Consider the following 24,215-nt stretch of genomic DNA (forward strand, 5'->3'; position numbering starts at 1 on the left):
ATACTTCTCCTTGAATATTTTCAAATTGTACTTCTCCATGTTCTCTTGCAAGATCTTAATATTTGTAATTGCTGTATGGAAAGCAGCAGGTGCTTGTCTATATCAAATAGCTGTGTATAGATTTTTAATCAGTTCATATCGATGAAGTGAAATTTAAATGAAACAAGGCTTTTTTTAGAAAGAGAATTTTGATCTGAGTACTCTGTACTGTCATATATTAACTACCTTCATTGTGGTACCATGTTATGATCTAATGAGCATTACCCTTTGTGCATGACCCCAGGTTAATGAGTTTTGATGGAACATGGGTTTTAATTGCTTTGTCATCTGTACTTTTTTCTGTATCCAAAATTCAGCATGAACTTTACAGGTGTAACAGTTGAGTTCACAGTCTTTTAGCTTGGGCACTGCTAAATTTCCAGAGGTTTGAGCATTAAGTGCAATAGAAACACTTTGCTTATTGTATTGTGGGCAAGATTACTTATAGTCCTTTCTAAGAAGTTTTAAATGAAAACCCTGATAGACCTTGAACAGGTGAGAGCAGGCAGCTCTCTGAATGGCCAGGAAAACCAATGTGGAAGGCAGAGAAGCCCCTTATTCTCTAGGAATTGTTCTGCCTAGGCCTTCCCCATAGTCTCAGATCTTTTCCCTTTGATACAAAGGACTGATACAAAGTTTAGTTCACATTTCACTGATCAATTGTTCTGTAAGAGGGCTGCATAAACACAGCTCTTGATAAATAAAATATTAAGAAGTATTTCTGGTATTTGTGATCATACCAGTTATGTTTTCAGACACAGCAGACCATTTGAAATTGAATTCCATGGAGATTTGTGTTTTGTTCTGCAGAAGTCAGACGCTGTAAGAGTCACCACCTTCACTGGCTGCATGGGTGAAACCTTTTTAGACAGCAAACCCATAGGACTCTGGAATTTCAGGGATATTGAAGGCGAATGCAAAGGGTGTGCCGTCAGGTAGGTAAAGCCCTGTTTTTCATACTTCTTTGGGACCCTGTCTGCAGTGACATTACATTCGGGGGTAAGCATCAGGAATTTCCACAGCAGCCATCAAGGTCCAGTCTGTATGCAACAGACATTGGTTGGAACTACACCACATGTGGTCAATGTGTTATCAGAAGTAAGATGGTGTAGCAGTGCTGTGATGGAAAGACTCCTCACAACCAGTAACCAGGATTAATCAAAGCATGAGAGGGTGTGAGAACTGACTCGTGGATGCCTGCAACTCTTACAGACCATGAGATAGATTTATGTGATATATTCCTCTTCCATCTTCCTCCCAGCTGTGTTTTGATGTTGGACAGCTGCTGAGCTGACCTTACAGCTTTACTTGTCAGAACAGAGTTTCATACAAAATCAGGCGAAGTTCAGGAAGTCTTCCTGGGCTGACCCCACGCTCTCCTAGCCCCTCCCCCTTTTTATTTTAATCTCATGAGGCAAAGGAAAATGGTTGGAATTGCCCCTTTTCAGCCCACAGGTGGCAGATGGTGAAGGAACAGTCCAGTTTGATGGTGATGGCTACGCCATGGTGAGCCGCCCAATCCGCTGGAACCCCAATATTTCCACAGTTATGTTCAAATTCAGGACCTTCTCATCAAATTCCCTGCTGATGTATCTTGCTACTGATGACTTGGTAAGAACAACCAGCTAACTCCACACTCCTTACAGGTTTCATGCCATCTTTGCAGTGACTGAATTCATCAGATTATGGAAATAAATAGTAATTTAATGTACCACTGTCCTGGTATGATGTCGGCTGGTATGATGCTTCACTGCTAAGTGAAGACAATGTTATAGTGTAGAGGTTGACTACCTAGTGTTTACTGGCTGGGGAGCATTATGTTAAGACTGAGGGAAATTCCAGCTTTTCTGAAATTATTAATTAATTTTTATTTATCCCAAATATTTACCTGTGCAAACATCTTCAGTTGTGGTTGTATGTTCATAGTTTTAAATATTATAGACTGAGGACGGAGAATATGGGAAGAGACAATTCTTACATAGAACTCCTACTGATACAAAGAAAAAGTTCATGTTTAATGTGAGTGGTATTAAAGGGGAACTGAATGGTGGAACAAACAGGATGTAACGGCGATCATATTTTTACGAAGTGTACAAATGGGGCCTTTTACAGCTAAAAGAGAGAATAGGAACATTAGTTATAAAGTTGTTCAAGGCTTTTATGCATACACAATATCAACTGTGTGTGGATAACAGGGAGAAATTACTTATAGACATCTGTCCAGATCTGAATAATGCATCTTCAACATCTCTGATCCAGATTGACTTGCATGACTGGCTGGGAAGAGAGTCCTTTCCTTAACCCTTTCACATGGGCCAGAAATTGCATGCAGCAGTTCTCACTGATGTCTTGAAGAATAACTGAGCGCTCACTATTTTATGAAAACTGTGTTTGTGTAAATCAGTGTTATTTCAGATTCCTGTATTTTGGAAAAAATTACCAGAGTAGCTGGAAGTATCCAGGAGGCAGGTGCTTCTCTTGACTGACTATAGCAAAAACTGGCATTTTATTATGCTAATGAAGTATTTATGTAGTTTTTCTAATTAACTTTTATAATTGACTATTGAAAGTATAATTAATGTAATTATTTTAGATGGGTTTGTATAATTATTATTAATTTATGTCATTTTCTACAAAAAATTATTTACTTGAATGTTTGAATAACATAACTGGGAACTGGAAGGCAACTGAACCCTGACATGATTTGTCTCTTAAGATACTGTCCGACTTTATAAAATCTTTGAGGATGCTCTTTCTAGTGATGCATGGATAGACATGCCTAAGAATCTAGAATACTTAGTTTGTTAAATTTTACTCAGAAAAAGTGGGACTGGCCATAAGTAAAGTTTTAATTAAAATTTCTCTGGTACATTCACATCCTGGGTCATAGTTCCACCATTACTTAATTAATGCCTTCTATGCTGTCCAGTTCCCTGGCTATTTGTTTTGCTCTTTGTATCCTGTCAGCTCTTGTTCTGTAGGGGACTGGAGCATATATCATTGTTCCAGTCAGCCGTCGCCAGTTGCTGCTTAGATAGTGGTGTCACATTGATGAAAATAAGAGACTTGATAGCTCTCTGTTGCTTCAGTACAGATTACTCCGTGGAAATCCTGGTAAAACATGCACATTTTAGCATCTTTACTATTCTTGTGTTCTACCTTGCAAATTCAAGTCTAGCTGAGGTATGTAGAAAATACACTAACTATATAGTGCAGACATATTTTCAAAGCAAAGTATTAGTTTCAGGGGGTTATAATGTCTATTTCTGTCTTCAATCTAAGAAAATAAAATTACAGACATCCCATCAAAACACCAGCTAAGTTGTTAGCAAGATTCCAACTAATTTAGCAATCCAGAAGAAAATAAAAGGGGAAAAAGAACTTGTTGATCAGACTTTTGTACATTAGAGTCATGGGCAGTAAATGTCTTAGTTTTTTTTAAGGTTGAAAAAAGTTGTCTGTTGTCACCCAGGACTAGCACATGTTTATTTAATGTCATATGCCTCTAACCTCAATGAACAAGAATTATAATTGTGTATCTAATAATTTTCATTAACAGAAGGATTTCATGAGTGTAGAACTGAGTGGTGGGCGTATAAAAGTCAGCTACGATCTGGGTTCAGGTACAGCTTCAGTCACCAGCAACCAGAATCATAACGATGGCAGGTGGAAATCTTTCACCCTGTCAAGAATTCAAAAGCAAGGTAAGTTCCTGTGGTGTCAAAACCATGACTTTCCCAGTTACCGGTGCAGTACGGCTAACCATCTAATCACAGGGAGGATGTAGATTACAGGTCAAATGGGCCTTCATGGACAGGCAGCCTATTTTTCAAGCATAATTCTATTATACAGTTACATAAATTGCATTCTAAAATTCTTCTGAGTGGGGAATAAAAGAAGCCTTTTCATCAGTTCCCTGATGTTGTTCCAAAGCATGAAACACATCAGTGTGATTTTTTTTAAGACAACAATAGCTTTCAGGCTGTACAGTCCTCTCATGCTGAGCATATACTAAAGCACTTTAAAAAAGCAATGAATTCAGCACTGATAGTACAGTTCTCAGTAGATGAACACAACAACTATTTTATATTCTCCAATGGTATGCAGTGTGCTGTGATCTGAATCTGCAGGGAAAAAACTGGGAACATGTCCAGAAGTTCTGCTGATTGTTTAACCTGTTACTGGCACAAAATGTGAAGTGGTGGCGTTTGATAAACCACAAAGAATGTTAGCTATCATGCTGGCAAACACCATTTTTTGTTTGTAGTCTACATGTAGGGCTGGTAGAATCTTACCTGAGACAATTTTATTTATGACAGCTGTGGCAAATTCTGTGCCTTTGTATCTTGAGTCTTATACATTCTGAATCTTCAGGGTCACTGTGAGCCCCTGAACACACTCCTCCTCCTCTGCCCCCAGCAGTGCCAGCTCTCTACTTGGCCTTTGCCCCTCAAGCACAGTCCATCTCCCTTTGTATTTGGATGAAGGAGATTTGGGAGCTGGGACAGTAGCCAAAATAATTTAGAGCTCTCACTTGCAGATTTGCTGTACCTTTAAAGGAGGAATGCTTTGTTGCTAGACAGTTATCTTAGTTCATATTTAACTCAGGAGATATTAAGACAAAATACAATGTCACATAATTGTAATTTATTAATAGCATTCGAATATCTTGTGTTTATAAAGAGGATACAGGTATTAAAAGGAAAGGAATATTAATCTGGTTTTGGAAAGGTACAACAGGAATGTTTATCCCACAGGAAGGAAGGACGGGAGGGAGGGAGGGAAGGAAGGGAGGGAGGAAGGAAGGGAGGAAGGGAGGAAGGGAGGAAGGGAGGAAGGGAGGAAGGGAGGAAGGGAGGAAGGGAGGAAGGGAGGAAGGGAGGAAGGGAGGAAGGGAGGAAGGGAGGAAGGGAGGAAGGGAGGAAGGAAGGAAGGAAGGAAGGAAGGAAGGAAGGAAGGAAGGAAGGAAGGAAGGAAGGAAGGAAGGAAGGAAGGAAGGAAGGAAGGAAGGAAGGAAGGAAGGAAGGAAGGAAGGAAGGAAGGAAGGAAGGAAGGAAGGAAGGAAGGAAGGAAGGAAGGGAAAGGAAAGGAAAGGAAAGGAAGGGAAGAAAGAAAGAAAGAAAGAAAGAAAGAAAGAAAGAAAGAAAGAAAGAAAGAAAGAAAGAAAGAAAGAAAGAAAGAAAGAAAGAAAGAAAGAAAGAAAGAAAGAAAGAAAGAAAGAAAGAAAGAAAGAAAAGAAAGAAAGAAATCCTGTTTTTTTCATCCCCGTAGTAGAATACCCCTTTCTTCCTTGGGGACTGCTCAGCATTTTTCACTAAGTCTCATCTCTTTAACTGAACTTTACATTATGTACTAATCCATACATAAAAAATATACATGGAACAAGCACTTAAATAGGATGGTTGTATGTAGCACATCACTGACTCCAGACTGAGATTAGACATGACAGCAACTGACTGCTTTGAGTGGGAAAATGGTATAGAGTGACTGATCTCCAATCTCTAAGGCACATAATGACAATGGTTAACAAACTTTTACACTAAAAAATCCTGTTCAAGTGGCAATCTTTGGACTGAGATCACAAATTAGACATAAAATGATCTCTTCTGTCTTGACTTTGTCATGAAGTGTTAGCTCCAAATTCCGGTGACAGAAAAAAGACACCAAATTGAAAACAGGTTTAGACAATACATAAAAATAAAGCATACAGAATTGATACAGTTTTTAAGGTTGTCACGGAAACAAAGTGCAGGTCTCTTCCCCTGCCCATAATTGACAATATGGAAATCCAATATCTTATTTGCAAAATAAAGCCTTCCTTGCTTCTCCCCTCACATGCTAACCCTCCAAATATTTCTCTGTTGGTTTCTTACATTAAGATATCCTTGTTCATGTCGGATATTCTGACACTAATCTGAAATTTCTTTTAGCCAACATATCGATTGTAGACATAGACACCAATGAAGAAGAGACCATAGCAACAACTTCTACAGGCAGCCACTTTGGACTCAACTTAAAAGGGCATGAGAAAATATATTTTGGAGGATTGCCAACCCTGAGAAATCTAAGGTAATGTGGCTCAAGCCAATTTCTTTACCTTTGGCAAGTATTGTGTACAGTGTAATCTTATTTTCTGTATTTATTTCTCAAGTTCACTTGCAGTAAGTGAATGGTGAATTCCCAATACATATTGCCACAGCAGACGATGCTTTATTTGCACATGTTATGTGTTTCAGTGTATTTCGCACAGCTCACCTTGCATAAATACAATGAAAATAAAAGTAGCGGTGTAGTACATCTTTGTGACACTGTGCAACAATCATGATGTAGCTGACTTTTAAAGTATTTTTTTATTTGATAAATAGAATTTATGACTGCAGACTCATAGAAGTGGCTCTATACTTCCACAAAATTAAGGACAAGTGTTCACCTTGTACATGAGTAGAAAAATTGAATTACTCTTCATGGGATTACTGTTAAATGAGTATTCGTGTGTTTGCATAATCATTGTCAGTATACTTTGAATATGTATAAAAGTATTTTGTTTATATATAATTTAAAAGTATTTGTAGACTTAAGTTGCTTAGATAAAAACCCTCCTGTATTCAAGGCTTAAAGTATATGATACAATATTCTTGATATATTTAACATATGTAGAATGAAATACAGCAAACTTTTCCCTTCAGAAGTCTGATCCTGAATTTCTTACACAAATAAAATTCCCAGTACTTATTTTTAAAATATTGCATAGTGTTATTCAGAAACTTCAACTTCAGCTTCAATAAACTAAAGAAATGGGAATTTAGTGACTTTATTACATGGCTTTGAATAGACCAAAAAACTTATTTAAAGTTTAAATTATTATTCAGCAGTTTTTCATTTACAAGAACAAGAGAATTCTGTGCTACAGTGGTCAGATGAGCAACACAGAAACAAGCCCATTAATCTATGTCAGCTTTAAGTACATGGCATAATGACATCCTTGAAGTGGTCTTGTGCACAAGGAACTGTTGTGATTAGTCCACAGATTGTTCTAGTTCTAAAAGAATGGATGCATTTGTTAATTTATTAGGATAATAACTGACCTCTGAAGTCAAATCACCCAGCAATAAAAAGATCTAAGATCTCTTTTACTCATGAAATACAACACTATATTATGTAATTGTGAAATCACACCAGTGCATAACAAAATGTCTAGAGCAATTATCTTCCACTTCCTTTGTGGTTGCTTAGAAAATCAGTGTACCACAGCTACTCAGACCAGTGATAACCATTTTGCCTCCAGCTATGATTCAGCAGTGACTAAGGCAAGATGAATGTTATGGTAAATTGGAATCAAAAGTAGTGAAAGGAGGATTAGGGCAAAGCTGAGCTACTGCAAACAATAGATACTGAGGTATCCGTGACTTTGTAATTATCAGGTCATGTCACTTCTGCCACATTCTTTTACATGGTTTGCTTTTACTCACAACCAAGTATAGCAACAAATCATAAAAGCCCTTTGATATGTTACACTTTAAGGTAGCTCTTTGCAGAGCAAACCTGTTAATTGTTATAGCCTGATAGTGTATATAGAATCTTACCTTCTATTACATGCTGTTTGTAAGTGATGAATATCTGCTTCACTGTGAAGTGTTTGAACCTTGCTAATAAACATCATGAACTAGCAATAAGAGAATTATCATTTGCTACAATTAATGCAATTTTATTCTTTTCTTTTTTTGTCTTTCTCACCCCAGTATGAAAGCAAGGTAAAAATAATCAGATTGCTTGCATGACTTGCATGTGTTTAGTAAGTGCGGCTTGAAAGCACAGGCAGCAACGCAGCAGCAGCAGCAGTGTGTGGGCAGTACTTATACCAGCTGTTGCGCTAAGGCTCTTAGTTCAGCAAGTTGCTCCTGCCACAGCTAGCAAAGCTGCTCTCAAGAGCTTAACACTGTCACGTTACATGCTCTGCACAAACCTACACAAGCAACTTTTATTTTCTTCACACAGCTGCTTACTTCATCTGTGTTTGTTTGCAACACTGGAATGCCTCAGAAGCAGAGCTACAGACAGCTGTATTGCTGACTTTGGCTAGACTTCCAGACTGTAAGAGCAGTGAAGTCCCATGTGAGGCAAGGAGCACTGTGCTTGGAGGCTATTAAGTAATTACTGAGGAGGATATGAAAGTAAGGTGCAAATTTTTGTGAAATTTGTCGTTTCTCAGTTTAAGAACAGGAGGATGAGGAGGAGAGGTGGAGGTCACGTACTTCTGACTGCATTATCAGTTTGCAACTATTTGTATTCATTACTTTTATTTTGATATGCTCAGATAAGAACTGAACTTCGCTGTGTTTTTCAGCTTAATTCCTGGCTTGAATTGGGAAAATGCAATTTCACCCCCATCCCCCTGGCCTTGATCTTGAAGATTATTTCCTCCCAAGTTCCAGAAATTGTTGTTTGTTTTCCCTTGAAACTGATCCCAGCTTGGCAAAAAAACAGAACAAAACAAAACAAACAAAAAAGCAAACAAACATCCCCCCCCCCCAAGATCTGAGTGAACTCGAACCTTGTTTGGTATGTTTTGGAAGGGAACAAGGAAGAAAGACTTAAGAAAACACTGAGCAAGTGTTCAGTGTTTGCAAAGAGGTTGAACCAGATGTGACCCACTGTGGTGCCTTCCAACCTTCCATTTTGTAATTCTGTGATACGGGTTGGTAATTATAAGATAACATCAACTGCTTGAAACAGAACAGAAAAAAGGCAGCCTGTCACTGGGCAGGGCAGCAAGAGGGTAGTAACAAGAACGGTTTCTGGATGACAAAGACAGGAGACTCTGAGGACCACAGACAATGATAGAGCAAAACTGTTCTGCTGCTGGAAAGATAAGTCCATAAAGGACCTGGAAAAGAGCTAGGGAAAAAAATGAAAAGTGAAAGGTCACTGTAACTACATGACTGTAAATAAAGCAGCATATGGATCATTTTAGTAAACCAGATGCTTGCTTTAACTAATGTAGAGAATACTAATTTGCCAGAGAATACATCACGCTTGCTAGGATGGCTATAATGCAAAGAATAGCTTTCAGTGCCAAAACATACAGCTGATTAGCATCTGTGCAAAATGATTTTATTTTGTAATTAATATCCTTTAATTATTTTGTTTCCTTCCAGGGAGCTGAAATGTTTGTCTCCTCCTCCCTTCCCCCAACCTCCTCTCACCTCATACCAGTTTTAACTCCATATTTATTTTCCAAATTAATTTTTCTTTATTTGAGCTGTTCATCTTATTCAGATATTCTAGTAAACACTCATGGGTAATACTGTGAGTGAATTAACTAGTGCTTTTTTTTCCTTTTTTTGGATTTACTCTCCATGGCATGAATGGCAACATTTTTTTTCTGAAATGACTTTATAAGGCTTTTTTTCTGGCAAGCCTTGTTCAAATGTTGCCAGCAGTTATGGTCTCACTCTGGTGTTCCTGGCCTGGGATATCATACTTTTTCATTAAAGCATGATAGTTTTGGTGTTACATTCAAGGGGTTTGTACTTTCTTCTGTCAGCCAGCTGATGAGTCAAACATGGAATTTGAATTCTGTTCAGTATTTTCCTTTCATAGATGGATAGCTACATTCTGTAACAAATCCAAGTGTTTTGTTTTCTTTAACAACCCGAGAAAGTCAAGTGTATTGCTCTGTCATAAGAAAATATGCAGCAGTTTTCACAGGAAAGATTCTGGGAAAATAAGATACATAGAAAAAATGTATGCTGCTAAAGTTCCTCTTTCATTAGGATCTAGCATGCAAAAAGAGGAATGAAACATGTCTTCCAGTTAAGGTCTCTCCTTACTGTTACGATTTCCTAGCTTGCATCTTTATGCTTTGCCTGAGGAACAACAACTTCCTCGTTTTATAGCTCACTGTATTTTAACACCAAAGGTGAGGACATGCCTTTACCAAAGGGGAAAAAACCCCAAAACCCAGAACCAAAACAATCAACCAACCAAAAAAACTAAAGAGAAGAAAGAAAAAATTGAGAAGGGAACTGTTGTTAATTGGAGAATAGATGAATCTCCTGTTATGCCTTTTGAGTGATGTAAGGCAAGAGTTCAATGTGTGCTGATAGGTGGTGGTAGAAGGCAACATTTGAATGTATGTGGGTAGTTAAAATAAAAATGAAAATCGAGCATCTGTGCATCTGAAAGTGTATGTGTCTGTGTGTGTGTCTGGCTGACTGTGTCCCTAATTTCTATTTTTGAAAACACACTGTCCTTCTAAATTTTTTTTAGGCCTGAAGTGAACTTAGAGAAATACACAGGTTGTCTCAAAGACATTGAAATTTCAAGGACACCGTATAATATATTGAGCAGCCCTGATTTTGTTGGTCTAACAAAAGGATGCACTCTAGAGGTTAGTCTGATTTCCATGTATTTTGGTCCTAACGGGTATAAATGTTTCTGATTTTATGGCATAATAAGTTAATTGTATAAGGCATATTCCTTAAACAGGAATCTAACAAATACCAATATAACCTGAAAATCCAAACAGTTATATATAAGAGAAAGAAGTAATAAGTCCTTCTGATCAGCAAGTAGACCAGTTTTCCAGACCCTAACTTCTTGAACAGTATCCCTGGTTAGTTGTGATATCCCTATCCCTAAAGAGTAGGATTTTCTGAACTGCATAGCAATTTTGTTTCAGCTGCCTAACATAGGAATTATTGAAATTAATGAGATAGACACTAAGAACATTCCAAAAACCAAAAAATTTTGATGCACATAAACCCCAAGGATTTAAATTGTTTTTTAATTGTTATTGTAAAGTCATTCAGTACATAAAACTGAATACAGTTCATAATAAAACTTACTATTATGAACTACCACTGAGCCGGAAGGCACGTTTCTTACTTATCACGAAAGATGTACACAATCAATATTGTTATTTTAGCTTTAAATTCAACTCAGGTCCATTTATTTTTGATTCTTTCTGCTTGCAATTAGCAGCCTTTCAATGAATACAGAATTCAAGGAATCTGATCTGAAATCTGGGAGAGAATATAGTCATTTTCCATGGAAAAGAAAAATCTTCATATATAAAAAAGTACTTCCAGTGACATTTGCCTCCCAATAAAGAGGGGTTTTTTTTCTTCCCTGGAAATCTATTTAATTTAAGATCGTTTTGCAAGCAGATGTAATAATTAGAGTTCCATATCAGATACAACTACAGTAAAGCCAAATAAAATGTTGTTAACCCAATGCTCTTCAAATTTTTTTTTTCTACAAAACATTAAAAATTCCCTTTGAACAGTAATTGGAACTTGACCAGGCCAAAATAAAGATGAGGGCCCTATTTTATTGTGCTTATCCTTTGAACCTCTGGACCTCATCAGAGCAAAAAGCACACAACGGTAGGACTCTCAAACAGGATACTAGACTAAATGGATCTTTTATGAGATCCATATTTTTAGGATTTCAAGTTTGGGAAAAAGCTAAACTGTAAACAAGCAGATTGCTTAAATGCTTTTAAATCTTACAGATTTGGTTTCAGTGAAAATTCGATACGGAGGTTCAAGTTTGTTTTCATTTATTGTAGATTCTTTCCAGAACAGGAAAGGAGAATTGTGTTCATTTCCTTTCGTTGCTATGAATCTTAGAAAGTACTTTGCTTTTCACATTATTTTGTAACACTTGAGGTTTCAGAGAACGAAATCTAATTGGATTAACCATTTTGTTGGGGAAATAAATAAAATATTCTAATTTTACAAAACCAGATATGTATAAAAATTTAAAAAAAAAAGAGAAGTAAGCTAAAGACTGGATATACACTCAATTATTTAAATATCCTCAGATTTCAGAGAAAGGTGAGCACCAGCAGCAATGATTTTATCTGGCATAATCTGTTCTCCAGACCCGAAAACAGTTCTGCTATACTGAAAGAGTGGTACACTACTTTAGAAATAAAGTCACTGTTTCTATTGACTGGTCTTCCACAGCTGGAAGAATACATGAATTGGCACCGATGACAGAAAATCTTCAGAATTATATACTGATTTATTATTGTATGACATATTCTACTCTTTAAATTGTGTTAATGGCTACCAATATCCAGAGTTGGGCCATGTGCAATAAGTGCTTCATTCATGAGTCCGTGTAATCAAGAAAGCAGTGGCTCTCAGTGAAGCAATAATGACTGATTATTGAAAAGTATTTTCTGGGCACATTTGACAAGTACTAGAATCTAGTTTATGTTCATATTGGCTGTTGTTACCTGTTGCAATAATTCAAAAGCAAAATCCAACTGTATTAACTCAATGGAAGACATTCATGTGCAAAAAACCAAAACTCCCTTGAGCAGTTATTTTTAATCCAAGAGGATATAGGGACATAAGACTGGAACTTTGCCTTTCTGTAAGACAGGATTCCAGAAATATGCTAATGATGCCAGATGTAAACAGGTAAATTAGTGTTTGCGCAACACTTTGAGGAGTAAATTGCTGTCTGTTTTACTTGAAACCTCTTCACACTAGTTATATTTACACAGTGTATTATTTTAGTTAAGAGATCTTCCTGTGCATTCATATTCTTGCTTTTAATTCTACTAATGCACTTTCCTGTATGCTTCTGCCTACAGAACATTTATACAGTTAGCTTCTCCAAGCCAGGTTATGTGGAGCTGCAGCCTGTCTCTTTTGACATGGGCACAGAAATCAATCTCTCCTTCAGCACCAAGAGTGAGTCTGGGATCATCTTGTTTGGCACAAGTGGCACAATTGTGCCCCCCAGGAGAAAGCGCAGAAACACTGGAAGGAAAGCTGCCCCTCTGAGGAGAAAACGTAGACAGACAGGACAGGTACGAGCCACCCAGCAAAAGTTAAAGAAAACCCATAATTTTACTGAACTTCTACTTAATTTGTTCCAAGACACTGTGAAATATTCATACTTGAGTTAAAATTCATTGCTTGGGAATAAATTATTTCTGATGTTATCCTTTATCTGATGAAGAATCTGATAGAAGATCAGAATTGGTTTTTGCTTTGTAGTAACTGTTTCTGTTACAGGTTTACAGTAAGGTATCTGTTGTTTGTTGCTAAGCAGCAGATTTGTTTTTTATCATATTCCATGTTGTTTTTTTAACAAAACCTAAATATTAGAGAGTACTGTTCTTCACTCATTCTGTGGACTACTCATGCACTATTAAAGCTTGGGAACTCTCTCATTCCTCTTCACGGAGATATAAATGAGGATAATTTTAGTTCCCCTGCGACCAAAAGAGAAATAAAAAAGCTGCCAAAAGTAATGTGAGATAAGCTCCTTGTTTGATATCACTGCACACAACTGGAGTGCTCCAGCCTCTCCTCCTCTCCCATAAAATACAAATCTGCTGTATAAATCCACAGTGTCCTAAGTGACTAATTGGTGAAAGTGTGATTGCTGTTAGAAATTATTCAACTCTTGATTAAATCTTGATTAAAGTCCTGACAGACAAACATACTACAACAACAATAAATAGAATGTTTTGTTCAGGACTTCTGGCAAATAATATTTTGTTATTCTTCTTTCTACATGTTTTGGAAGAGAACTTTCAGTGACCTGTAGTAACACACTGCAGGGACAGCACATTGTAATTGCTCACCTGTATGACATTATCTTCAGGGCAGGGGCTCCTTTATCATTTCCCAGCTCTTCAAGTCACAGAAGTGAACATGACCACTTATTGCTATAGTAACTGGATCTGACATCCTGAAATCTACTACAGTATGATATTGTTGCTAGAGTAACTACAGGCATGGTGTGCCAGCCTCCAAAGTCAGAACTCATGCTGAGATCAATGCTGTTTGGGGCTTGATGGATTTAAGACCAGTTACTGTAACAACAAAAACCAGAAAAATTATAGGTTAGAAGCCTCCACCCTTCCCTGAAAATAGGTATGCAGAGAGTTAAATCTTTTGGTGAGGTTTTCCAGCATGACCTCATTTTACCTATTACTCACTGCAAAAATGCAAAGTCTGAATGTTGTAACAGCAGCACCAGCAGAACTGAAACAACAGTGTCTTTTATCTGGTAAGCCAATTAAATATACACACTAATGTAAAACTAAGTTAAATAACTTCCCTGCAGATGTAACTTACCTTTTCATACCAACATATATATTGCAGGCCTACTACGCAGTGTTCCTGAACAGAGGTCGACTAGAAGTGCACATCTCCACTGGGATGCGGGATCCACACAGAATCACCATCAGACCAGACACTGGCGAGTTTCATGATGGCAGAGCACACTCCATCCGGATAGAACGAGCTAAAGGGTAAAAAATACCAAGAAATGCTACAGACCACACAGCACAGCTATTTCAACAAAGCAAATGTATTATCTCTGGCAATCCATGTAAAGGCTTCTGCTGAGACAAAAAAATCTAATATAATTCTGCCATTATCCAAAAATTTTTAGAAGTAAGTTTCTGATAGTCCTTATTGTTCTGCAGAGCTGGCTTTACATGCTTTCCTAGGCTATCAACGTGTTTTCTTTCAGAGACCTGTATTTCTCTGAATTGGCATCTTTAACCTTCTTATTCTTGGGAAATATATTTTATTTGTGGAATCTGTAATGAGAAATACTGCTGTCATGCAGTAAATCACCTTTCAGGACATGTAGAAAAACTAACCATTTTCAAAGAATATAAACAGCAACAGCACACCAGCCTGTAGCCTTTTTGAGATGCCATGTGCTAATGTATGTACATGTGGTTACAGTGGTGCCCAGCTAAATATGGTAAAACAGTGAAAACACATAGTCCCACAGTCATTCTTATTGGAAAAGCCATCACAGACCTTCTCAGACCATGTTGTTTTAAACAGAATTTCACTTAAATTCCTTTGCCCTTTCTCAGGCATTGTAAAAGTTTTTTATTACACTTCACTATTCAGAAAGTGATTAGAAACAGCACTACTGTAGTGTGTAGGACTCAGGCAGTCAGTATTATTTATGGCCTGGAATAGCCCTTCTTCCAAACAGGCTTATTAGGGACATTTGAACATACAAATGTGTACATTCAGTGGTTTAGTGGATTATGAAAAAAATTGTATATTTTTTTTAAAAAATCAGAATGTACTGTGTAACATCCAGCATGTTACACAATGCACTTAACCTAGCACACTGAAGTCTAGGCTTCACCCACTTACCCCCACAGCACTGCAGCCTTCTTGAGCAACAGTTCCCATCTGTCTAGTGCTAAGGTGCCCTTCTGTTCTCTCTGTAATTTGCTTTCCTTTGCTTTGTCCTTTATCAGGATAATTTTGTGACTGAATTTCTATTGTATTGTTTAAAAACCTCTTGTAAGTAATGCTTTCAGTCAGTATGTCTCTTCTACTTCAGTGACTAAAGTCAAATTATAAATTCTTTGGGAGAAAAAGTTATTTTGGAAATCAATGACTGCATTTTGTGATACATTTTGTGTGACCATGACAGAACACAAATATGCAGGTAATATTAAAAAGCTCTAAACAACAAAGTAAGTTCTTTTAAGCAGTAGGTACTTGTGAGGTACTTGACCTTGTGAGGGTACATGTGAGGGTACATCAAGGCATAGTTGCTGTACAATGCTTGTTCAGATGAAACCTCTGTGTTTTCAAAGTAACTTTGTTACAAAACCAATTATCTGAACTCTGCAGTTTCTGTAACTTGAAATGGATATGAAAAGATATAAATTAAGATTAACCTTTTCCCTGCTTATCAAAAACTCAGACTTTATTTTACTAAATGAGAGGAACACCCTGTGAAAACTCGTCAGAGCAATAATTGTCCATATTTTCATGAAGTTTTTGCTTTCTCTTCCAAGGTGATTATAGGATACTATATAACAGACTAATGTACATCATTCCATGGTTCTGCTTGGACCCTGAATCTTTCCCATGGTTAGCCACAGCTTGATACCTAACATGCAGCAGCACAAAAGATAACTCAAGTATCGACAGTCTGATTTCCCTATGCTTCCTCTGAAGGCAGTGGAGAGAAGTGACCTCTCTGGGACGTTGCACAGAACTGTCCTGGGTTGAGCTGGCAAAATGCCAACTTGTCCAGGACAGAGTGAAAGGGTTCCTCCTCCCCCCAGCCAGCCAAGGGAAAAGAAGAGAGAGAGAAAAGAAAAACCCTCAAAACCAGGTTTATGCTGGAACTAACTACATGTATTTATACAGAAAGGAGAAAATTAAGAGGAAACTACAATATAACACACACTTACACAAGTTACATATATGTAACTAGGAATAACTTCCCACTCCCCAATTAATACAAAGCAAAGTCTATTACACTAGATTTGTAAGTACTCTGAGAGACACATAGCAAGAAACAGAAACAACAAAAATGTTTCTACTTCCCTGAATGCAAACAAAATGCAAGCAGGGGCAACAGGAGCAGGGCCTAGCATAGTAGAGGAGCTGCTAGATGTCCTCCTCTTAGTGCAGCCATGATGGAACTAACCAAGCCACTCCCACACACTGGATTTTACACCCTTTGAGATGATGTAATATGGTATGGAATACAATATTATTGGCTAGAAGAAGTCAGGTGTTAGCTAGCTCAGCCCAGCTCAAGTCAGCTGACAATTTCAGGCCTAATCTGAACTTTAAAGCCTAATTTAGGCCCACCTGGCTAAACCCATAACAAGAACCTAAATTAGTCTGTTGCTCTGAACTGCCTCCAGAGAAATCTCTTTCCTAGAGATTGTCCTGAAAGATAAATCTCTTAATACCTGCTTCCTGCAACCCTTGGAAAAAATTAATCACTTTCTTATTCTGCAGCTTTCTAGACCAAATAAATCCATCTAAAACTATGAGGAAACTGGATGGTTTGGATGTATTACCGAAGTTGTGTAATTCAGGTGCATAAGTCACTATCCAGTTCTATCTAGGACTTCTGTAAATAAGAAAGCCAAGCATTTTACATGTGAAAACAAGCCTCTTTGCAATAAATATTTTCAGTATTCAGTTGCTAACATTTGTAATTATAGTTAAGGAAGAACAGCAGAGTTCAATATAATTTTACAGTTGGTAAAAATGAGGTTATTTGCCAGAAACTGATTGGTTAGCCAGTGGTGCTGTTCTTCAGAGGCATCTATCAACCTCTGTTCTGCCTTAACAGTACCTTACATGGGATTGCTTTGTCTTTGACTTGTGCCATGTGACTCACCCATGAGAATGAATTACAGCACAGTGAACAATCAGCAATTTTCCTATTCAGCCATCTCCCCCAGGAAAAGCTACCAGATCTTTAAAAAGTGTACAGTATGTCTCTGTGGCTGCTCCTGCAACCAGAGCAGTCTGTAGCAGTGCTTGTGCCCCAGCAAGAAGATAATAACTTGTACAAACCAAGAAATAGGGAGTCCAAACAAAATGTGTCTCTGTGCTGTTCCCTTCCTGTGGAGCTCTAGACCATCTAGATCATATCTACCATCACAGTACATCAGGCTTGGCCCTCCCTGTGTCGGTGTTGCCACATCACAAATAAATTCCTCCTATGCAACCATGGTCTGGTATTGTTGCCCCTCCACAGCACAATTTTGCCAAGCTTTGTCAGACAACTACCAAGAAAGCATAACAATAGCTGAAAACCATCCTATGGTCATAGGCATTTAATGTGAACTGCTAATTTCATAATTTGGGTTGCTCAGTGCTACAGCTGGTGTAGAAGTAAATGGGACCTGCAAAGGGGTGATTTCAATACAAGCAATAACCGGAGTAAAATATCAATTTCTTTGCTTTCAAATCTTTTTCACAGGATGTTCACTGTTCAAGTCGATGAAGACAAAGTCCAGACTCAGAGGTTGCCTTCAGACCAGCCCATCTCTGTTAAGAAACTCTTTGTAGGGGGTACTACTTCTCAGTTTCAGACTACACCTCTCAGAAACATACCACCATTTGAGGGCTGTATATGGAATCTTGTCATTAATGCCACGTAAGTCTCATTGATGCCAACAAATGTCTAGTTAAGGAAGTCTCGTTGACTACCTTGGTGGCCAGAAGAAGGTTCATTGTTGCAAGGAATCATACTAGCAGCAAATCCTAGGATATGATCTATTTTGTTTATATGCCCTTCCTGGTTTTTTGTCTCCAATATATGCTCCAAAGACTATGCAATAATGAACTGTTTTACAGACAAGCCAACACTATCTGTTTTTCCATAAAATCAGGGAAGTTCAACAGTAGCACTGCAGCAAGATGTGCATCACCAATAGGTATTTATAGTGTACTCTAACACTTAAGTGTAAGAGTATACAAATTCTGAGAACCACCATGGGAATCAATTTGCTTTGTGGAAAATGCAGTAATCTGGAAGGAACATTTAAGTGGGAAAAAAAAAAGAATGGTGAATAAAGTAAAATTTCTATACAAAGTTCCAAAGTAAATCTTTCTTTCACAAGTCTGAAGTAACTAAATTAGGATCTCATCACCCCACATGCCACCACTGTAGGTCAGAGAGGACTTCTAAGCAATATGATTGAAACTACCTGGGCTGATAAATCTTGCCAAAGTGGATGCCTGTCTCTCTGCACTCATTGTAGGAAGGAAAGCCAGTGGGGACTATCACCTCTAATTTAAGTGTTCTGCTTCTGTACCTCTATGTATTTCTACAGGATGGAACAAATCCTGGCTTTTATGTCCTTCATAGTGAACTTAGACTGCAGCAAATAGCTATTTTTGATAAATGGGTGGTTAAAAGGCAGAAAAAGTAATAACAGACATCAATTTCTTTGTGTGTTCTCAGCCCCATGGACTTTGCTCAACCCGTGTCCTTTGAAAATGCAGATATTGGCCGATGTCCCACTCTAGAACCAGAGGTTAGGCCACCTGAGGATGAAGATAAACCAACTCATGCAACAGTCCTCATCCAACCTGAACCAGACACTAATGGGGAGAAAGAAGGGCCAAGGATTCCTCATGCTTCTCCTCCTCCAACACCATCTCTACCTTCATTACTTGTAAGTGCAGATCACTTTGATCAGGTAGTTTGAAAAGTTTCTTCTTCTGACCAAAATCGAAAGGCCACCCATCAAGAATGACAAAGCACTCTGCCACAAAAATAGTGGCATTTGCTTGTATTATCACACAGTAATTTAAAGAATTATATAGTGTTAAATTCTTTTTTGTTTGCTTGCTTAGCCATAAACTCTTACAGTTCAGGATATAAGCCAACCTGCTTGGGGTTGGAAGGGAAATTTTCCTATGGGAAATACATGTCATTATGATATTTCATGTGCTGTTCTCTCATGCACATAATAGTCATGTTAGTGACAGGATGAAGAAAAAGGTAAACTAGGAAGTCTGTTTGATGTGGCAATTCCTCCACTTCTATTTTATATCTTTAGTCAGGAGACTTACAAAATTAAATCCCAGTCACTGCTAAATTGAGCTCAGCTGTTGTTGCCACTAATCTTAAATAGCTAGATAATAGCAAGCGGTCTTATACAACAAAATTTAAGAAAGATGCTTCTTCTGTCACAAATGTAGCAGTTTTGTAAGTTGATGCATCATTTTATTGTCCTAAAAATATATGCTTAGATATCTGAATATTAAACTGAATAATATATACACTGGAAGATATTACTGGGAGGGGGGAAATTCTTTGCATGTTATTATATCTGCATACAACCCACAGGTTTATGCATGCTATAGTTCAGTATGAGTGAGGTTTCCAGAAAGTGTGAAAAAACTGCACATTCCCTAGTTAGGAGCCTGTTTACACTATCAGAATTTAGACTACCATAATAAGACAGGTTTCAGACGTTAACAACCATAATATTTAACTTTCTTTTATATATATATAATATATATATACATATATATATATCTATATATATATATATATATATCGTAAATACAAAGGAGTCAGTAATTTTGGAAGTTTCTCACAGATTGGCTTCAGAAGATCTTTTAACTGTTTTGGGAGGTGCACCAGTACTAGGTCAAGTTTAATCTTTGTTCCCATTTCACACCTCCTCACTAACACAACGCAGCATTACAGAACACCAAATTTGTTTATATTGGGCTTTTCTGTGTGACCCAGAGATTCATATTATCAAGTAATCGCATGAAGGACACCAAAAAAATCCTGACAAAAAAAGCTGGGAGTTTCAGTGAGGCCGTAAGTCCATAAGTGAGAGACAGATGAACCTGAAGTCTGCCACAGTCGCTTCCAGTCTCATTTTAGAATTCATATTTGGTTTTCCTTGGGCACAGGTAGGATTTCTGTAAAAAATGGTGCAAAAATTAGTACAGAACCTCTAAGTCATTAAGGTTAATTTTATGTTTGAGACTCATGGGCACCTTCATTAGCCAGGTATATATGGCACAGCTTTATCTAGAAAGAGGCAGTTAAATGCCACCCTGACACCTGATCCCATCTGATCTTGGAAGCTAAGCAGGGTCAGCTCCAGTTAGTCCTTGGATGGGACACCTCCTGGGAATACCAGAGGCTGTAGGTTCTAGTCCTGAGGACTTCACTGTTACCGTCCAAGCTTGCTCAGCCGTGGTAGATGGACCTTAGGAGTTAAACAGTGGGGCCAGTTCTGAGCACGCTGTGCCTCACCTAAAAAATCCACTGTGCAGGCTGGAAGGGCACACCCACGTGGGGAGAGCCCTTCCCAAATCTTCGTTCGCGAAGCCGAGCCACGATGATCTAGAAGGACTTGCTTGTCAGGCACTACTGAAGTCTCCACATCACATGCCTGTGTGCCAGAAAATGGGAGCCTTGGGTTCAACATAGGCAAGATCCATCTGAGTTATTATGGCATCCCAGGCCCCAGAGTTATAAACTCTGGCTTTTTAATGCTCTAGGGCAGTGGTTTTGATTCGTTCCCACAAGATGAAGTAGTTGTTACACAAGGGCTCTGATGTAGCTTTCTGTTTGAAGTTGAAAGCAAATTAACAGTGCAATAAGGCTACCATAGAAAGATAAGGATCCAGGCAACAAGGTAAAAAGGATTGTCCAGTTTAATGCTTAGTGAAGGAATGCAGACATAGTATCCCTTGATCAAGTCTTACAACAAAACAAAAAACACAGAAGCACATGAAAGAGCAAGTGCACACTTTCTAAGAATACAAACACTAACTTTTGAATAACAAAATTGGAATTAATACCGAAAACTAGTCTCATCGTAACTAGGTGAGTTTTGTATATCAGCTTATCTAGAGCCATGATAATTTGAAACAGGAATTTGAAATAAAGATCTAAATGAAACACTGTTACTCCATTTCTCTCTTGGAAAAATTGAAACTGTGTTAGTATGTTGAAGACTTGTAAGTATTTTAAACAAGGTAAGGTTTTGAATAGTTTACATTCATGTAAGTTCTCCAAAGTATTTTTCAGAGAAATGTTTCAACAAATAAGTGACACTCATATGACAGTAAATTATACAAAATCTCAGAGTAGAAAGACTGTATATGGAAAATATACAGCAGAAAAAATATTTTCACATAATAGACTTAAATAAGGTATCTGTTCTATTTAAGTCCATTTAGGACCTTTTCTTCTCCATTATCCATCTGCATGAAAAAAGGGAGGGCAGTTTAATCCCAAATGAGAAAAAACCCTACCCTCTACTCAAAGCAAGACAAGATCTAGGAATAGGACAGTTGGGAAATAACACTCATCACCAGTCTGCTGTTCCTGCTTGCTATGGATGCCAGAATATTTCCCAGCACTGAGTAACTGCTGCTTCTGCCTCACATTATTCACTGCTTCTCAGGAGTCGCTTGCCACTGAAACGAAGAGCGCCAGCATTTCTTCTGCATTTGACTCCATGACGGTATCTTCTATTATTTCTTTATGCGTTACTGCATTGTTTTACTAACAGTATTCAGTGAACTGTGGGGACTGCTTCAATGGCCCATTTTTCCACTAATTGCTTTCTTTGTAATTGCTAATACAACAAATGAGAGTGTAAGGAATGTGTGACAGCTCACAGGTGGGCTTTTCTGTTCTTCATTTCCCCTACCATACACACCTAGCTTCTTGACCTACCAGTCAAGTCCCTGACATCTGACAAGACTGAAGTAAAGTGCAGCTGAAGAGTTCAGTCTTGAAGCTCTCGTGTAATATTGAATATTATTAAGCAGCCAGGATGCATTAACACCATTACTAAAAAAACAAAGCTGAGATATTTTAATACAAGCTGATGATCCATGCTTAGTGCACAGTCTTGTGAAGCTGGCAGTTCTTTGAAAAGACAAAAGCAAGCACAGGCTTGTGAATAAAATCTGGAAGTTTTTTAAACATGCCCTATTGATTTTTCCCCTTTGCAGCTTTTTTCTTTTAAAATCTTCAAATTTTAGCAAATTCAAATGTTATTGAAAGTATTATATGCATAGTATTATTATTAACATAGTTGTTAAACTTCTAGATAACCCTGTAAAGCTTAAAATAATTCAAAACTTTACCCTGCATTATGGGAACATGATTTCTTTTCCTATTTGCTAGTCAATGGAAGACTGATATCACACATTCATAACCTCACTTGATCCTACTGAATTTTGCCTGTTTTTTTCCTCCATTGCCGATTGGTGTGCACTTGTCACAAGGCATGGTGTTCTATGCCGTCATATTCAAACCAGAGTATTAATTATGGAAAACTAATTTTTAGAAGTGCTCTGTACTGTTGGAAAGATTTTTGTGACGTGTGAAAGCAAAAAATACATTCCTGAATAAGTGAGATGGGGAAAGAAATTTCCTTTTTGTGGCTGAAATCTCAGTGCCTGAGTCACTCATGACATTTTCAAAATGTTTCAGAGAAAGAAGTCTTTGAAAGTAATGCACCACACCTTGTGCTTTGCAGGTCCCTGCTGAGTCAGGGCTCAAATAAGAGACTGTCGCCAACCCAAAATGATAGCAGACACAGTGCTTAGAAACAGAGCTTGCAGCTATCAAAGTTTGGGTGTTTTTTTCCCAGCGGTATTGTCCTGATATTGTGTTGTGTTAGATCCTTTGAACAGTTTCTTCACAATATTCTCAGTGGGAGGCAAAAGCTAGATATGAGTAGGAGCTGGTAATTACCACGGTCTCACATTGCCCCAGGCGCCCTTATACAAGAGCTTTAGGGCCAGAGATTAAAAGACCTGGTGAAATTAAAAAGAGAAAATTATAGTGGGCAGAAGATATTTTACCTTGCTTTGTTGCACCACTTCAAGATTAATAGAAGTGGAACAGATGGGGAGGGGTTTCTTTCTTTATTCCCTGGGTAATGTGTCTACATTAGACAGCTCAGGGAGTTCAACAGTTGTAACATCTACCCATCAATTACTTGGATTTCCTTATTGTTTTGGGGGCCTTTCAACAGCGCCAGGGGAAACAACAGCACATTAAATGAAGAATATAGTTATAAAACAATATAAAGAAGTAAAATGGAGGACTCGTTGACAGATGCAGGATCTGCAACTACTTTTAACTCATTATTTTTAAGGTGACTGTATTTCACATCAACAACAAAGCACTGCTTTAAAACTTAGATCTTGCTTCATTCCTGTAAGAGGGCATCCTACTGTGTAAAACTCAGTTATGTGAGCTAGGAGTACACTGAGCTGCCTGGAAATCACTTAAGACTCTTGTAAAATGTCCACTGATGAATGCATGAAAGCAGCAATGTTCATATATTGCTTTCATTTGCTTTTACAGGCAGCTTAATGAGCTCTGCTTTTACACCAAGGTCCTCTGTGTAAGGTTGAGGGGGCAAAGTGCCAAGTGCCCAACACAAAGTCAGAGCCTCCCCCAAGGGAAAAGGAGGGGAGAAGAAAAACCTGAAAAAAAACCAATACCTGAAACAGCAAGCTTCTTATTTTTATACAGAAGAGAGACAATTAAAAACAGATTATAACACACACAGATATACACAAATGTGGAAAAAACCCAGCAACTTTACCGAGACACCTACCCCAATAATACAGATTCCAACCACCCAGACCCACAGCAACACTCCAGAAAACTCTTTCTGAGAAAACTCCCAGCAAGAGAGGAATAAAATTAACAAGGAAATATTCACCTCCCTAGATAACACAGCAGTGGGGTGGCAGTAAAGCCTAATCTCAGCAGGAGCAGCGACAGCACATCCTCCCAGGGCTGGGGCGAGGAGCAAAAAGACAGAAGCTCCACCTCCCTCTCTTTTTATACTTGGGGTGATGTCAGAATATGGTATGGAATCCCACTGGCCAGTA

At 38.0% G+C, this 24,215-nt stretch overlaps 1 protein-coding gene and 1 long non-coding RNA gene across 3 annotated transcripts in view; one reads left to right on the forward strand and one right to left on the reverse strand.

Annotated features, from left to right (window-relative positions):
* The window catches only part of LAMA2 (laminin subunit alpha 2), a 369,190-nt gene that overhangs the window by 334,221 nt on the left and 10,754 nt on the right, over positions 1–24,215 (forward strand). The window contains exons 48-57 of the mRNA XM_071549053.1: positions 850–974; positions 1,488–1,650; positions 3,599–3,743; positions 5,970–6,108; positions 7,779–7,790; positions 10,309–10,429; positions 12,650–12,868; positions 14,175–14,323; positions 17,791–17,967; positions 18,778–18,991. Coding sequence (XP_071405154.1) covers positions 850–974; positions 1,488–1,650; positions 3,599–3,743; positions 5,970–6,108; positions 7,779–7,790; positions 10,309–10,429; positions 12,650–12,868; positions 14,175–14,323; positions 17,791–17,967; positions 18,778–18,991 — 1,464 coding nt within the window. The remainder of the gene's footprint in view (positions 1–849; positions 975–1,487; positions 1,651–3,598; positions 3,744–5,969; positions 6,109–7,778; positions 7,791–10,308; positions 10,430–12,649; positions 12,869–14,174; positions 14,324–17,790; positions 17,968–18,777; positions 18,992–24,215) is intronic.
* On the reverse strand, positions 1,895–24,128 carry LOC139668904 (uncharacterized). 2 transcript variants are annotated; one of them, XR_011697142.1, is made up of 4 exons: positions 24,044–24,128; positions 14,148–14,316; positions 13,652–13,882; positions 1,895–3,721 (listed from the first exon to the last, which is right to left on the reverse strand). It is a non-coding gene; the product is annotated as an uncharacterized lncRNA (long non-coding RNA). The 2 variants fall into 2 exon arrangements; XR_011697143.1 differs by lacking the exon at positions 1,895–3,721 and adding an exon at positions 5,318–7,078.

This window comes from Pithys albifrons, chromosome 2 (genome assembly GCF_047495875.1).
Source record: "Pithys albifrons albifrons isolate INPA30051 chromosome 2, PitAlb_v1, whole genome shotgun sequence".
In the NCBI taxonomy this organism is placed as follows: Eukaryota; Metazoa; Chordata; class Aves; order Passeriformes; family Thamnophilidae; genus Pithys; species Pithys albifrons.